Source organism: Perna viridis, chromosome 14, assembly GCF_037379345.1.
Source record: "Perna viridis isolate PV_CMFRI_1.1 ecotype Kerala chromosome 14, ASM3737934v1, whole genome shotgun sequence".
NCBI lineage: Eukaryota > Metazoa > Mollusca > Bivalvia > Mytilida > Mytilidae > Perna > Perna viridis.
In genome coordinates this window covers 4,318,132-4,335,655 of record NC_142458.1, presented here as the reverse complement: position 1 = coordinate 4,335,655, position 17,524 = coordinate 4,318,132, and the positions used below count along the sequence as shown (strand labels likewise).

General features: G+C 33.1%; 1 protein-coding gene across 2 annotated transcripts; it reads left to right on the top strand.

Annotated features, from left to right (window-relative positions):
* The first annotated feature begins 1,348 nt into the window (after window positions 1-1,348).
* LOC148597800 (neo-calmodulin-like) lies at window positions 1,349-17,378 on the top strand. 2 transcript variants are annotated; one of them, XM_088560578.1, is made up of 6 exons: window positions 8,739-8,789; window positions 9,597-9,630; window positions 14,680-14,823; window positions 15,568-15,738; window positions 16,519-16,599; window positions 17,211-17,378. In XM_088560578.1, the coding sequence occupies exons 1-6, from the start codon at window positions 8,754-8,756 to the stop codon at window positions 17,240-17,242; spliced, it is 498 nt and encodes a 165-aa protein (XP_088416704.1). In that variant the 5' UTR covers window positions 8,739-8,753; the 3' UTR covers window positions 17,243-17,378. The 2 variants fall into 2 exon arrangements, with proteins under 2 accessions (XP_088416703.1, XP_088416704.1); XM_088560577.1 differs by lacking the exons at window positions 8,739-8,789; window positions 17,211-17,378 and adding an exon at window positions 1,349-1,451 and having other exon boundaries at window positions 16,519-17,176.
* Window positions 17,379-17,524: the final 146 nt, after the last annotated feature.

Below are 17,524 nucleotides of genomic sequence, written 5' to 3'. Positions count from 1 at the left end.
TTTAAGTTTTGGCTGCATTAAATGTGAACAATTGTCCATAATTAAAGTTAATTTTGTAATCCTTTCTACAGATCAGGAACTAGACTTCAGGTATAATTAGTTTAACTTGTGGTAAGACTATTTCACATGCTCTATCATGTAAAATATAGTACTTGTCTGATTTAAAGGCAGGTAAAATATATGAAATATTTGGAGAAAAATACATTAAAATGGGATTAAACAAACATTAGTTTTAACATTTCAAGTGATGTTGGTTAAGTGACAGAATAAAAAAATACCGTCGAATGAAAAATACCAAAAACAAGTACTATCTTTGAAAAAAAAAGATAGCCGACGCGGTAAAATTTTGTTCTTTCTACATATAATTTTCTGCATTTCATTCAGGATATGGCACGCAATTTCGATACAGTTTTTTTCAAACGCCACTATGTTATCAATATTTAACCAATCGGGAAACTGACTTACGTTTCCATGGAAGAACGTCTTTAAGGTCAAAGGGTAAAAAAGCGAAAATATACCGACAGCGTCGGAAAAATAACAAAGATAAAAAATAATGATACCGTTTAAATCCAAGGGTAAAATAGATTTTATTAGTCAAGTTATATGAAACAGGCGATATAAATATTGCATTTAGTGCGCCCCAGGTCTGTCATGCCCGCCCGGACCAACCCTTAACACGTTAACACGCCTTTTTTTAGTACTAGTTAATACGTACATGCAAATAACTTTATTAAAATGTATTCTTGCCGCAGAATATGGCTCGCAGCAGCGCCAAGATTCTCGTAAAAGGCGACTAAATAGTGCTCAGAACCCTTGCCTTGGGACTAAGGCGCCCTGCCCAGAGAGCAACTGGGTTGTGTACCCCAGGTGGTGGAATGGGGTACCCCTGGCGTGTTACATGCTGGGGTTGTCAGGCTATAATACTGAAAACCTGACCGTAAGCCACGGTGGTGCACCTTGTTGGGAAAAATGTCATGTTCCTGGCACGTTAAAGAACCCTGCTGTGGTATTCGATAGTAGTAGAAACCTTTGCGCTCCGCCGCAGGAGGCTAAATTGCCCGACCGTACCCATCCCTCCCTTCTAGTGACAATCAAATTTTGTCGACTCTATTATCCTTGTGTCCCATCCTTTTTTTCATTTCATCGTCATTATCATTTCATGTTCATTTTATCACCCATTTCATGTTCATCGCCTGAATATAACAGAAATATTGCTGCTCGGGCGTTAAACCCCAACAATCAATCAATCATGCCGCAGAATAACCAATTGCCTGATTTATATACGGAACAGTAAATAGGATTCATTTTCTGTTTTGATTATTTACCTTTTGTGACGGAAGCATTTAATTAGATTAATCCCCCCTGCTTGTAAATCCAGATAAATATATTTAAATGTATTATACACATTTACCTTTCTACAGAGCAAAGTGATCTTATTTACCAGGATGACCGTAAGTCGTAATATAAATCCATTAGGTTGTATCTTGTTTATTTTTTACACAGGGTTATTTATTTCTATGTTTTAACTTGCGAGTTATTTAGCATGGACAAGTATAGACTAGGTCTACAGTAATATTTATATCGCATAAATATGACTTGAAATCGTGTCTTTATTTTTGTACATCTCATTCCATGGGCGTAGGAACCGGTACGGTTGGTACTGCTCCGACTGTACCAATAATTTTGACAGGTACGGTGTGCCGTAACAATAATTTTTACATTTTCGCGGTAAGGCCTCATGTCCCTATATAAAAAAAAGTACTAATAAATGTTTGCTTCCTTCGACTATGCAGTTAATTCGATATTGTATTTTGATAGTAAGTGGATAAATTAAGTGATGTTATTTATTTTACTGATATGTAAATTTGTACGTAAATCATTTTATGCATTTCATGGTTTATATGCCTATACGTCAACTTATTGTTCTAAGTCTGAAATACAATAACTCTCGTCTTTTTTTAATTTCGAACGTTACACATTCAGTGCTCTCTAGCTAGTTGGATAGCTGATGCCTATCACGTGATACACAACAGCGCTGTCAACCATACGATAGCTGCGGAGTGTTGAAAGTAGGTTCTACTATCCACACAGCCGCAGACCGTTGGCAACTGAAAAATATCAGCATATCCGAGGGCTGCGAACAGTCGGTACATCTACACACCACTTATAAATTATGTAGAATACAATGATAGTCTGCACTTCCTTCCGTTACGCAGAGAGGTACTTTTTTCTGTACTCGTGGATCGTTATAGTGTATCCATCTGCACCATGAAAACTGATTTATTCAACGGGTCATAGTTTTCCTTTCCTCGTTTGTCTACCCACGACTTGACTTTTATGAGCAACTCGGCGGATGTTTCTAGAAAAGCAGAGGACGCTTACCCTACCGGTGCACCTGGTCCATGTTCCCAGTTTTTAGTGGAGTCCGAGTTGCTCATTTGCTTTTGTTACTTTGTATGTATTGTTTTAGTTACTTTATGTTATTTGTGTATATGTCTGTTTTCCATGTCTGGTCTTCGTCCCTGGATTGCATTCTTTTGATTACCGCTATAACCTTGGTTCCCTTGATTACTCTTTAACTACGTATTTTTATGATCGAAGATTTATGATTGTAAGACTGCCTATGTAGTTAACAGCCATTTCGGTGTATATTAAAATTAACAGGGTGATTACAGAATGGCCTCATATCTGTCCCTATTTAAATGTTATCTTATAAAGTGTTCTTAAAGAAATTACTCATTTTTTACGTAAAGAATTCCCTCCACTGATATGACTAACATGGAATTTACAGTAATTATAGAATTTAAAACCGCTTTAACACTGAACTGAACTTGATAAAACTTCTCGGTGCTGGCTTCTTTTTTTTTCGATATTTTTTGGGGTTTTTTGTTTGTTTGTTTGTTTGTTTGTTTTTGTATACATTTTTGGATTTAGATGGTTCTAATGCTGTTGATGAGAGGTTACTCCTTGAAACAAGTGAACAGTTTTCAGAATTTGCATTATCAATATGAGTGGTAGTTTTGTATTAATAGCGTACTGCAGTCATTTTTATACATATACATTTGTTTTTAACGTTTGAATATGATTATCAAAATGTGATATCATGTCATTTGAAAATATACAAGTGCGATATTGACCAACACAAGAACGTAATGCTTTTACTCCGATATTGAAATCTATAGATATTGGAATCAGGTGCGGATGTCGATTTTACACATCAAAATGACAAATTTTCCAATAAAAAGGGGGGTGTCAACCCCTGCACCTCCCCTGGAAATTAATTTAATTGATTGCACATGTCTTTGTTTCATGGATTTTGTTTGTATTTATCTTACATATTCAAAATTCGAACAAACGAGAATGGTTTTTGACATTTTTACTGCAGCACTAATCCTAACCTGAGCTTTCAGATCTGTTGAAATAAAATTCTAAACATATTTTGTAGAGTTCTTGTGAAGTATAGAAAAAAGTAGAATAATTTGACAAATTGACTAATTTTGAAAACTGAGTTGCTAAAACTATTTTTAGAAAAAAGTAGAATAATTTGACAAATTGACTAATTTTGAAAACTGAGTTGCTAAAACTGTTTTTAAATAGTATTCTTTGTAAAAGTCATGCAAATTTTGTAATATGTGATACACCCCAAAAAAGGCTACATATTTTCATTTTTTGTTATTAAGTTGCTTTATAATTATTCATTTCAGTCTATCTGTTCTTGGGAGATAATTCTCATAAAAAATAAAGTTTCTATTGCATATCAGTGTCATTTACAGAATTACATCCCTTAATTTTGAATTCTACAGTACAGTCTATAGAATTTATGAATAAGGGTTATATGAAAAGAAACATGGTACTGTCTGTTTATTTAAACATTTTAAACAAAATATCAAAATAAAAAATATATAGTCTTTCCAAAAATGAATCACATTGTGCATTATTCTTAAATGGAGTGCTCTTTAAATTTCTATTGCATTTCAGTGTCATTTACAGAATTATCTCCCTTAATTTTGAATACTACAGTACATTCTATAGAATTTATGAATAAGGGTTATATGAACAGCAACATGGTACTGTCTGTTTACTTAAACATTTTAAACAAAATATCAAAATAAAAAATATGTGGTCTTTCCAAAAATGAATCACAATTTTCATGATTCTTATCTGGAGTGCTCTTTAAATTTCTATTGCATTTCAGTGTCATTTACAGAATTATCTCCCTTAATTTTGAATTCTACAGTACATTCTAAAGAATTTATGAATAAGGGTTATATGAACAGCAACATGATACTGTCTGTTTACTTAAACATTTTAAACAAAATATCAAAATAATAAATTATGTGGTCTTTCCAAAAATGAATCACATTGTGCATGATTCTTATCTGGAGTGTTCTTTAAATTTCAACTTTTTATTGGACACTAAAGAAGACAATAAGTTGGTAGAAATATTATTAATTATATTTTCAACAGTATTATTATTATCAAATATTAAAGTTTAAATGCAACACACTTAAGTATTCTTTTACAGATGTCTTTATCCTGTCTTATCATTTCCACATCGAAATATTACTGAATAACAGTCATTATTGAGACACATATTAGTAAATCCTACTTTGAATTTAGCCCCGATACTTTTATTTTTGTATACCTTTAACTCGTTGAAAAATTAATCAAATAAAAATTTAAATATGTATACAGTACAAATTACACCAATTTTGTTATGAATGATAATAAAAGTTCTATATATATGTATTCAGGTTTTCAAAAAGAAAAGACGTCATTTATAACGAGTTTATCAAACTCCCATTGATAACCATTAAAACATTATTCGTCATAAATCGTGAAGCTGTTTCTTTCACAGTTTGATTTTATATCAAAACCTCCAACTGATTCATCATTTTTTATTTGATGTATGTGATACTTAAATTTCAATCTTTGGAAGTCTAAGAACTTATTTCATTACATTCATTTAAGAATCAGACACAGTATACACATTTGATTTATTGCAAATTTAGTGAACAATAAAAATAACCAGGGGTCCAGGTTACTTTTAGTCAATTTTTGCCCCAAAACGCAAGAAAAACCAGCATTATTTTAACAAAAGAAGTGTGAGTCAATGGCTGGGCTCCTTGAAAGACCAAATGCAGAAAATAATAGAATACAATATGCAGTATAGCTAATCAAGGACAAATGCATTGGTTAACTGAATGGTATTAGATAAAGACAACATAATGACAGTTTAACATGTTGCGTAAGTCTCACTATAATATGAATCATTTTTGAAAAAATCTACAGAACAGCATCTTGGACAACTAAGTGTAAGATGTACAGTTCCTGTATCGTGATTACCTATCTATTATTACATCTTCTATCAGCATTCGAATCCTTTGTCCACTTTATCGTGATTACCTACCTAGTCTTGTATCTTCTATCGGCATTCGATTCCTTTGTCCACTTAATCGCTCTCCACATTTTCACTGAACGCACTTTTACATAAAGACGGTGTAGCATTTTGGTTGTATATTATAGAAAATATATATTATATCATGACAGCTTACTTTAACATCAAATCTTTTTGAAATTATGAAAATTTGTCATACGGAAATTTGTTTTGTTCAGTTTTTGCGTATGTTTGTTTTTGCCTTATTGAGATACTTCCCTCCAATCTTAGTCAATAAGTAATTATTGATTTTTAGGTTTTATCAATGTTATAGCTGAAGGTTACAGACCACCAATTCAACCAATGAGCATTTGGAACGTACGCAAAAATAGTCCTACGCAGAAATTACCCCTGTTCCTCATAGTGCTGTGAAAAAAGTTCTCATCTCATTTAAAAAATTTAAACAGTTTCTGAAAGGAAAAACATTTCTGTACATTTTATAGGTGCATTTTGCTTCTTGTGATGTGAAGCCTAATCTCCATAATGATTTCTAAATATACCCCTATCTTGTGAAAACACTGGGATTTCCCATGCTATTTATAGACACTTCACTTCCGGTGACCAGTACTGCACTGCAAGTCTGCTAACCCCACATGCCATTCTGAGGATTGTGAGCTGACATATGTAGAATCATGCTGATATATAGTCCTCTGCAGGTTAAAGTTAAGGTAAAGTCCAGAGAAGCCATTGAATATTGTGAAATTAGCATAGAAGCCTATGGGAAGTGGAATTAGTGGTTTTTAGCCTTAAGCTGAGGCCATGGAAAAATGATAAGTTTCTTGGAATAGCTTTAAACTACTTGAAGATCTTGTAAACTTTGCTATGAGAGGAATACACTACAAAAATCCTTCAAAATATGCAATTTTTTAAGTTATAGGTCCAAATTATGGGAAATTGGTCTTTTTGGCTGAAATTTATGTCCTATCTTGTGAAAAGTGTAGAAAACTTAGTAAAAATATCAAATATTTAACTTTGAGGGCTATATTTACTTAAATCTGGTGGTAATCAGCACTTGAAGTCAAGTTTTGTGTAAATTTGAGCAAAAATTTGATTAGAAATGAGGAAAAACTCACTTTCATTACTGCGGTTAAGGACATATAAGCATTTCCCTATGGCAACATGGAAAATGCATTTTTGAGTACTTTTTTTGCTTTAGGTGCCCTTAACTTGCCATGTTTTATTGTGAAAACACTGTATTTACAAATTTAAAGCCAAAGATATCACCTTTTGCGAAAATTTAAAGATTTAGGGTTTTTGACATGTGATCAAGAAAAAGGGGGAGGCATGTCAGACATAAATTTTTAAAAATAGACCGATTTTTCAGAAAATGACTACTTTTAAAGGCTATCTCTTTATAAATATTGTTAAAAAACAAGTTGTGATTGATTTTTTTTTATTTGAAAAGTCAGAAAAAGTTCTTTGCAAATATTTAATGCATTTAAGTATGGTAGAATATTGTCACTTTTTTGCTCGCGCAACTTGGTTACCCTATATTTAAAAATCAAATATTTAAAAAAGTGCTTGTCATATTTCACTGAAACTTTGCAAATGCATTCAGTATGTGTATAGGAAGATACTTGTATAGTTATATATTTTTTCTAAGACAGAAAGTGACCCTTTAGGTTACAGACCACCAATTCAACCAATGAGCATTTGGAACGTACGCAAAAATAGTCCTACGCAGAAATTACCCCTGTTCCTCATAGTGCTGTGAAAAAAGTTCTCATCTCATTTAAAAAATTTAAACAGTTTCTGAAAGGAAAAACATTTCTGTACATTTTATAGGTGCATTTTGCTTCTTGTGATGTGAAGCCTAATCTCCATAATGATTTCTAAATATACCCCTATCTTGTGAAAACACTGGGATTTCCCATGCTATTTATAGACACTTCACTTCCGGTGACCAGTACTGCACTGCAAGTCTGCTAACCCCACATGCCATTCTGAGGATTGTGAGCTGACATATGTAGAATCATGCTGATATATAGTCCTCTGCAGGTTAAAGTTAAGGTAAAGTCCAGAGAAGCCATTGAATATTGTGAAATTAGCATAGAAGCCTATGGGAAGTGGAATTAGTGGTTTTTAGCCTTAAGCTGAGGCCATGGAAAAATGATAAGTTTCTTGGAATAGCTTTAAACTACTTGAAGATCTTGTAAACTTTGCTATGAGAGGAATACACTACAAAAATCCTTCAAAATATGCAATTTTTTAAGTTATAGGTCCAAATTATGGGAAATTGGTCTTTTTGGCTGAAATTTATGTCCTATCTTGTGAAAAGTGTAGAAAACTTAGTAAAAATATCAAATATTTAACTTTGAGGGCTATATTTACTTAAATCTGGTGGTAATCAGCACTTGAAGTCAAGTTTTGTGTAAATTTGAGCAAAAATTTGATTAGAAATGAGGAAAAACTCACTTTCATTACTGCGGTTAAGGACATATAAGCATTTCCCTATGGCAACATGGAAAATGCATTTTTGAGTACTTTTTTTGCTTTAGGTGCCCTTAACTTGCCATGTTTTATTGTGAAAACACTGTATTTACAAATTTAAAGCCAAAGATATCACCTTTTGCGAAAATTTAAAGATTTAGGGTTTTTGACATGTGATCAAGAAAAAGGGGGAGGCATGTCAGACATAAATTTTTAAAAATAGACCGATTTTTCAGAAAATGACTACTTTTAAAGGCTATCTCTTTATAAATATTGTTAAAAAACAAGTTGTGATTGATTTTTTTTTATTTGAAAAGTCAGAAAAAGTTCTTTGCAAATATTTAATGCATTTAAGTATGGTAGAATATTGTCACTTTTTTGCTCGCGCAACTTGGTTACCCTATATTTAAAAATCAAATATTTAAAAAAGTGCTTGTCATATTTCACTGAAACTTTGCAAATGCATTCAGTATGTGTATAGGAAGATACTTGTATAGTTATATATTTTTTCTAAGACAGAAAGTGACCCTTTAGGTTACAGACCACCAATTCAACCAATGAGCATTTGGAACGTACGCAAAAATAGTCCTACGCAGAAATTACCCCTGTTCCTCATAGTGCTGTGAAAAAAGTTCTCATCTCATTTAAAAAATTTAAACAGTTTCTGAAAGGAAAAACATTTCTGTACATTTTATAGGTGCATTTTGCTTCTTGTGATGTGAAGCCTAATCTCCATAATGATTTCTAAATATACCCCTATCTTGTGAAAACACTGGGATTTCCCATGCTATTTATAGACACTTCACTTCCGGTGACCAGTACTGCACTGCAAGTCTGCTAATCCCACATGCCATTCTGAGGATTGTGAGCTGACATATGTAGAATCATGCTGATATATAGTCCTCTGCAGGTTAAAGTTAAGGTAAAGTCCAGAGAAGCCATTGAATATTGTGAAATTAGCATAGAAGCCTATGGGAAGTGGAATTAGTGGTTTTTAGCCTGTAAAGATTGCAAAACCGTGTCATTTCAGTTATCGGCCAATTGTTCAACCTTTTTATTGAACTTTTCATCATATGTATTCTTTACTTATTTTCACAAAACTTGTCGATGATATAAAGATTAAAACAACAAAAAAAAACTGTTTTATTAAATCATATAATTTTCAGTCAACCAACCTGTATTTTGGACAAAACTTTACATAATGAACCAAATCGAGAACTATAACTCATACAAAATACAAATTTAAACACAATATATAATATTTTTGAAATAGTGCAACAAATTGATTACCCCGTCTGACCGAATGAAACAAAAATCTACCGGACCGAACAATAATCTGTCTGACCAAAAAAAAGATGACATTTTGCTTTGTTCATTTGGATTAAGTGTCAATATCGTTAACAACAGCCAGGACATTTTTAAACAAAATACTTTGTCATAATTTCACTTTTGTAATGTCATTATTGTCTTTCCTGCAGGGGTTTGCTTAATCTACTCTGGGGTGGAGGCCTTGGATTTTGCAGTTAAAATATGTCTAGGGCAGTATTAATGATCTGTCACGGCAGATTGCTTGAAGTTGAAACTACCAGAAATGAAACTACTATCTTGATTTAAAATGTTAAGAGTAGTTACGTGGTCTGTAACTGAATTAGAACGAAAGTGGATTTTGTAGGGTTTCACCGCCTGTTTCATTTATCTTTTTATAAGTACGGCTATTTTACTATTTCAGTCGAGAAGAAGTCTCAGTGAAGAATCAAAGAAAGGTAAGTTTTCTCCGTTTTTAGAACCATTTAGTTTTTCTCCCGAATCTTTGTAATAACAGTAAAAAATTATATCTGAAATCCCTTGGAGCAACATCCCGATCTGGGACTATTTTTGTACCAAACAGTATTAGCGTTACCGATTTTAAAGATTTAGTTATTTTTATCGTAAAACAATTGGTAACATCACCCACATTTACAAACATGTTTGATCTATCCCCAATTTTTTTTTCTAGAATCAATGCTCTTTTTCTCGAAATTTATTTTTTTTAAATTGATGTTTTAAACCAAATTTTGCACCGTTTTTCAAAAAGATACATGTCGAAAAATAATTCAAAGAATTTTCGCTTAAAAACACGTTCTTAACATCATTATATTAATAACACGTTAATGACAATATTTAATAAATAGTGATATTACAATATAAAGGCCCAGTCATTTACATATGCTGCTGTCCTCTGTTATATTACAATATAAAGGAGTAGGGCCAGTCATTTACAAGTCCTTTCCATATGCTGCTGTGCTCTGTTATATTACAATATAAAGGAGTAGCCCCAGTCATTTACAAGTTCTCTCCATATGCTGCTATCCTCTGTTGCTCAGGTTGCATCGGTCCATGAGTGAAATCACAGATCTTTTCTCTCTCGTTCTATAGTTATCCTCCCTGCTTCCTTTAGTCCTCTTTCTTTTTCCGTCTGGTGTCCAGGTTAGCAATAGTTTGGCGTGTCTGGTATTTTCCATTTTGACAACATATCCCAACCTTTTCCACCTTCTTTTGATGGTAGTTCTGATCTTTTCTATTCCCACTCATCATTGGTGTTTACATGTGTTCTTATCACTTTTGCAGCATCGATCTTGAGGCAGATGGAATAGGCATGCTTGACCACGTTACTTAATTTCTTTTGTAGTTGTTCCCTTTGTCTGGATAAGAGTGCCTTTATCATCTGCGTAATCAAGCACTTCACTAGCTGTATTTGTTTTACAAGAATGTCATAGTGTTTCATTATTTTCCAAAGTGTTTCTTGATGGACTCTGTCGAATGATTTCTCAAAGTCTATGAAACATGTGTATAGGTTTGAATTCCATTCAACTGTTTGCTCTGTATACTAGTATCTGCTCTATTGTACCTCGTCCTTTTGGAAATCCCGCATGTTCCTCCAGAGATGTTTGTCGACTTTGTCTGTTATTCTTTTGATTATGATCTTTCTTATAAAATGTGTGGCATCTGTGGCAACATCCCTTCGGCTCCTGCGTATGGAGTGTTCATACCACAACTCATACGTTATGCCAGAGCTTGCCGAAACTACGCAGACTTTTTGTATCGCGCTAGAACTCTAACAAATAAGCTTCTGGAACAGGGTTATGTCGCTACAAGATTGAAGTCATCACTACAGAAGTTTTATGGTCATTATCATGAACTCGTGGATCGTTATGGTGTATCCATCAGCACCATGAAAACTGATTTATTCAACAGGTCATAGTTTTCCTTCCCTCGTTTGTCTACCCCGGACTTGACTTTTTGTGAGCAACTCGGCGGGTGTTTCTAGAAAAGCAGAGGACGCTTACCCTAACGGTGCACCTGGTCCATGCTCCAAGTTTTTAGTGGAGTCTGAGTTGCTCATTTGCTTTTGTTACTTTGTATGTGTAATTTTGGTTGCTTTGTGTTCTTTGTTGTGTATGTCTGTTTTCCATGTCTGATCTTTGTCCCTGGATTACATTCTTTTGATTACCGCTATAACCTTGGTTCCCTTGATTACTCTTTCATTGGTAATTCAATTATCAGCCCTTTCTTCTAGTCAGTTAGTTTCATCCTCCCATACTTTTGTAAGCAGCATGTGTATCTGTTTTGATGATGTGTCCAGATATGCTCCTAACAGTTCGGTACTGATGTCATCGTTCCCAGATGCTTTTTCGTTTTGAGGTTTTTAATGACTGATCTTATTTGTTTATTAGTAGTGTTTCACTTTAATTGACAATTATTCAGCAGGGTCTGCTGGTGGTTCGTTGAAGTATCCCTACCATATCATCTTTATCCCATTTTCTCTTGTGAGAAGAGTTTCATCTTCATCTTTTATGTGTTCTTTCTGTTTAGGCCGATCGCTCAATAATGTTTTTGTTATATTGTAAATTGTTTGAATGTTTCCTTGGCTGCCTGCTATTTCTGCTTCAATTGCGAGATATTCAAACCACTGTTTCTTACCTTTCTTCATACTCTTCTTCAATTTTTTGTCTTTATCCCTGTATTGTACTTTTAGCTTTTCTTTTAGCCTCTCAGATCCTGTACCATCTATCTTATTTTTCAAAACCTTTCTTTCATCAACAAGTTTCCCGCTGTCTCCGCTGTTCTTCGTTTGATTTCTTTCTTGGACCAAGAATATTTTGTGCTGTTTCATTATACATGGTCTTGCCCAACTCTATAGAGTATACTTAGTTTTTTTTTATTTCGAGTGAAATGTTTCGAATTAAGGGGTTAGTTTTCCGGTATATGAGTATTACCTGGGTAAGTGTTTGACACACCTAACGTTTGGAGTAAGTTGCTGGTCACTAACTCGGTACAACGATATTTTTGGAATATATTATGATATCTCTATTTCTTTTTAAATTTTAATTCTAAAGTTGAAAATGTTCAATAGTAAGTGTTTATCATGACACAACATTAGATATTAAATTGACATTTGGCTGTAAAATAAGTATTTACCTAAGGACCCCTCATGAAGCGTCCCTTTTCGCCCTTGTTTTGAAAAGAAAAAACTATACCGAGGCGATTTGGATCTTTGAAGAATTTCATACATTAAAGACTGCTTTTGGGTGTTGATTTAAAAATTAAGAAAACACGGTTTAAAACATTTCAAAAAGTAAAATGGAAAATTTCAGTTTTACTAAAAACGATCAACGGACTTCAAAGGCAATGTACAGGTGAAAAGAAAACATTTACAAAAAAAAATAATAATAACTCAAACAGATTTGGAATTAGTTTCAAGACTAGTTAAAATAATCTCAACTCAGAATTTTGAACCTGAAGTATTATATCCTTTACTTTTAATATTTTTGCAAAGTAAATTAAAAGTTATTTACTATGAATTAAATTGATAATTTACCTAAAATGTGTCTATTCTCTAAAGCTACAAAAATATTGATACATATCTTCCCTGGTAAATGTGTCATTTTAGAAGAATATACATCACTGAAATGATACTCAAATTTGGATTTCAAAATTATCTTTTCAAATGTATAAATCGTGAAATTTAACCGGCTGTGCTGCTTAGATTTTCATATTTGCATATTATGTGAACAAAAAGTTCAGTAAAACAAATGAAATACTCAATGTTCCTAACATATTGCTATCAAATTAAAACAAGTGCTATCTTAAAAAAAAAGATAGTCGACGCACTAAAATTTTCTCCGTTTTAATTTCAATTTTCTACATTTCGTTCAGGAAATAACACGTGGCACGCAATTTCAGTTTTCAAAACAGTTTTTCGAACGCCACTAAGTTATCAATATTTGACCAATCGGGAAACAGAATTGCAATCAGGTGACTTTTGTTTCCATGGAAGAGCGTCTTTAAGGTCAAAGGATAAAACGCGAAACTATACCGACTGCGTCCGAAAAAAGACACAATTGGGTATTTTATCTAAGACTTCAAATCAAATCAAAAGAAGCATTTTCACATTTTCATACCTCCTTCTAAAATTCTTGTTTGTTCTTAATTACATCTTTTTTTGAAAAATTCCCAACGATGTTAGAACTGAGTCACATTCTGAGACTTTTGTATAATAATGATTTGTTGTGACATGCATCATTAATTTGATCCTCTATCCTACATAATAACATCTAAATGAACTGCCCCGTTCTACCATACTAAGTTAGAGCCCTAGATTAATCCTACGAGGAGGAATGACCCGGTCAGCGAAAGCTATGTTTTTATATAGCCTAGCTGGCCAAGTGGTCTAGGGCGCTGGACTTTGTGCAGGCGGTGTTGCCATAGATGTCACAACGGTACGAGTTCGAGTCCCGCGGAGGGAACGACCAAAATTTGCATCGCAAATTTGACAGTTCTGACATCGTTGGGAATTTTTCAGACCTTTCTATACGTTTACATATCTTCCCTGTATCAATTTGATCCGATGGAGCAGTGTATCGAATAGAGTCGTCACATTCTGAGACGTTTTTATATATATATATATTCGTAGCATTACATATGGCATACTAGTAAACTTCTTATAAAAAAATAAATACAATTCGTATTCAATGTGATTTTTCAAACAAGTACTAACTTTAAAAAAAAGATAGTTGACGCAGTAAAATTTTGTTCTTTTCACTTCTAAGTTTCTACATTTCTTGCAAAAAAATAAGACGTGACACGCAATTATAAATTTTCGATACAGTTTTTTCGAATGCCATTTAGTTAGCAGTATTCGGCCAATCGGGAAACAAAATTGTGATCAGGTGATTTGCATTTCCACAGAATAGAGTCCTTAAGGTCAAAGGATGAAAAGCGAAACTATACCGACTGCTTTGGTAAAATAAAAAAAAATCAATGTTAGTTTCAATCATTGTTATGCTTATTTAGACGAAGCTTATGAAGAGAGTTACAATTGCATTCATAATACAGGACTGAAGGATTGATTTTTAGAAAATGACAAAGGTTAAAATTCAACACAAATTAAATTTTATTGTTGTTTATAATAAATTGTAAGACAAATCATATTATCATTCTAAGGAAAATATTACACACTGCTATAATCAGAGAAAAATAAGAGGATAAATTGTATCAACATTTTGTGCATTGTAGATACATCTCATACATTTATATTACTAATTTATAATTGACAAAAAACAAAAACATAAACAAAAACAAAAAAAAAACGGAAACATTAAAATACAGTCTCTGCTGTCATTCCCTTTAACCTCGTCCCTCGATGGTTCTGGTCTGCTTGTCAACATGATGGTGAGATAGACAATTTCTGAGTTAATTGTTACTAATTGATTCATTATTGATATCTTTATACATGTATCTGAGTTTCTAACGAATCGATTATTTTTTTGTAGATATTAAGGCAACTTTTGCATTATTTGATCATGACCACGATGGGAAAGTGTCGAAGAATGAGATCGGTTCTATGATGAGAACCCTTGGAATACTCACCTGTCCTCAGGAACTCGACGACATTATTGCCAGATTGGACACTGATGGTAAAATTACATTAACGTTCACTACTTCACTGTATGAAAATTAAATTGGTTTATACAAATACGTGATAAATGATGTACATACAAGTTTACAGAATGAACTGATAGATGTAAGAGTAATCAAGGGAACCAAGGTTATACAGATATCAAAACATTGCAATCCAGGAACAAAAACCAGACATGGAAGAGTAATCAATGGAACCAAGGTTATTGCGGTAATCAAAAGAATGCAATCCAGGGACAAAGACCAGACATGGAAAACAGACATACACAACAAAGAACACAAAGCAAGCAAAACCATACACACAAAGCAACAAAAGCAAATGAGCAACTCGGACTCCACTAAAACTGGGAGCATGGACCAGGTGCATTGGTAGGGTATTGGTAGAAAAGCCAACCGAGTTGCTCATAAAAAGTCAAGTCCAGGGTAGACGAAAGAGGAACGAAACGAACTATGACACGAACAAATCAGTTTTCATGGCGCAGATGTTAAGCGTGGATAACAGACATCCTTTAACTAATCCTTTCCAGAACAGTGCACATCGATTCAAAAATTTTGCAACGTTGTATTAAAGCTTCAGTTTCATTAAAAAAGTTCATCAAAATTTAATACAAGTTTTTATCTAAAAACGGAACTTTTATTTCATATACTTAGACGGTTTAATCAGGCTTGTACTGTCTCAAAGTCATCTATTCTATTTCATAATTTTCAGCCATTTTTTAAATGAACATATTTAATCTTTTTAGGTAATGGTTACATCGATTACGACGAGTTTGAATCTTTCGCTTTAAAAATTAATATGGTTCGACGTCAATCATCAGATGACCCAGATTTCCAGGCAGCATTTGATTTGATGGACAGGAATAAGGATGGTTACCTTGACAAATCAGAACTCAAATACTTCATGGACAAATTTGGTAAGGTTTATATCTTATAACAAACATGCCTTGAAAGGATGAAAAAAAAATATCAGAATCACTTGTTAAGAGTTAAGAATTTTATAGGAAATAATTCAAAGGAAAGTTTCTTTTGATAGATTTGATATCATAACAAAAATGTCTTGAAAGAGTATTCAAGAGAACCAAGATTCCAACGGTAATCAGAAGAATGTAATCCAGGGACAAAGACCAGACATGGAGAACAGACATACACAACAAAGACCATGAAGTAACTAAAATCATACACACAAAGTATCAAAGCAAATGAGCAACTCGGACTCCACTAAAATCTGGAAGCATGGACCAGGTGCATCGGTATGGTAAGCGTCCTCTGCTTTTCTAGAAACACCCGCCGAGTAGCTCATAAAAAGTCAAGTCCGGGGTAGACGATGAGGAAAGGAAAACTATTACTGTGAAAAATATTAGTTGCACTTATTGAGAGTTAAGAATTTTCAAGGAAGAAATTAAAAACAGAAGTAACTTGAAATTATTGATGTGATTTTTAATGGAAAGCATAATAATGAAGCTACTTCCTTCAATTATGAAATTCTTGAGTTCACCAATATGACCGCCAGACTACGCTAAATATAGAGAAACATTTCAGATCGAAATTTAGTGCGATCGTCAATAATCTGCAGTATATTGGTATTCCTAGTTAACATAACCATTATATGGATCAGATTTATACGACAATACTGGGCTGTAATGTACCAGCTTGAGTTATACAACATTCTAAAAGTTTAATATTTACTATATCAGGTGATGCAAATGCAGATGACGACGCCACTGAGATGATAAAGGACGCTGACACCAATGGTGACGGCAAAATTGATTATTCTGGTATAAAATTTTTAGTCTATACATTACAAAGCGATGCCGTAACTTTTAAAAGATTATTAGTATATAAAAAAATCTTTAATCGAGAAGGTGTATCTACTTCAGCTTTAAAACATTTTGAGTCATTGAGTCGGTCTAATACCTTTACATAATCATTGTAATATATTAGATGAACTGGTATTCTGCGAGATTATTTTAAACTTAAATTTGCCTTCATAAGTTTGAATATGGTTTATATTAAATGGTTTCTTTAAGGAAAAATCAACATATGATTTTTATACGCCCAGAGTTTTTGTCAATGTGAAAATTACGTAAATACAACTTTTGTTGTTATCGCTACATTTCGTGTTCGATGTGTTAGTTAAAGAGGTAGACCTATGGTAAGGGAAACAACTCTTGAAATCAGTGACATGTTAGTATCATATTCATTTTACCAAAGCCTGTCGAACTTTCCTTTGAAACAGAATGAAATCAGTTCAAATTACTTTGATGCTTACATGAGATTGATGTAATATGGTGAATACAAACGTTCTAATAATTTGTAAGAGTTGCGTCCCTTACCCTACGTCTACCTCCATTATCTGTAATGATATTTCTTTTTAATTAAATTTCAGAGTATTGTGAGCATATGAAAGGGAAAATATAGCTACATATATTCAAGAGAAATGAGACAGTCTACACCTAATTTGTTGTTATACAGTAATTTCATTGTATATAATCATAACTGATTGTAAATGATTGATAGCTTTAAATAGTGAAGTAAAACATTTCAGGAACCCTGATTTATTTGTGTATTTATCAGTGTAATGAAAAAAATTTGTGTAAGTCATAGATTTTCTAAATAATATGCGATACGTTCATCTCTACATGAACATGATGCCATGTTTCAATGTGTTAGGTGAATACATTGATATGTTATTTTTTATGA

Coding starts and splice junctions, on each gene's coding strand:
- LOC148597800 (XM_088560577.1), top strand. Junction 9,631..14,679: donor CAGTGAAGAATCAAAGAAAG/GTAAGTTTTCTC, acceptor ATTTTTTTGTAG/ATATTAAGGCAACTTTTGCA. Junction 15,739..16,518: donor ATACTTCATGGACAAATTTG/GTAAGGTTTATA, acceptor TTACTATATCAG/GTGATGCAAATGCAGATGAC.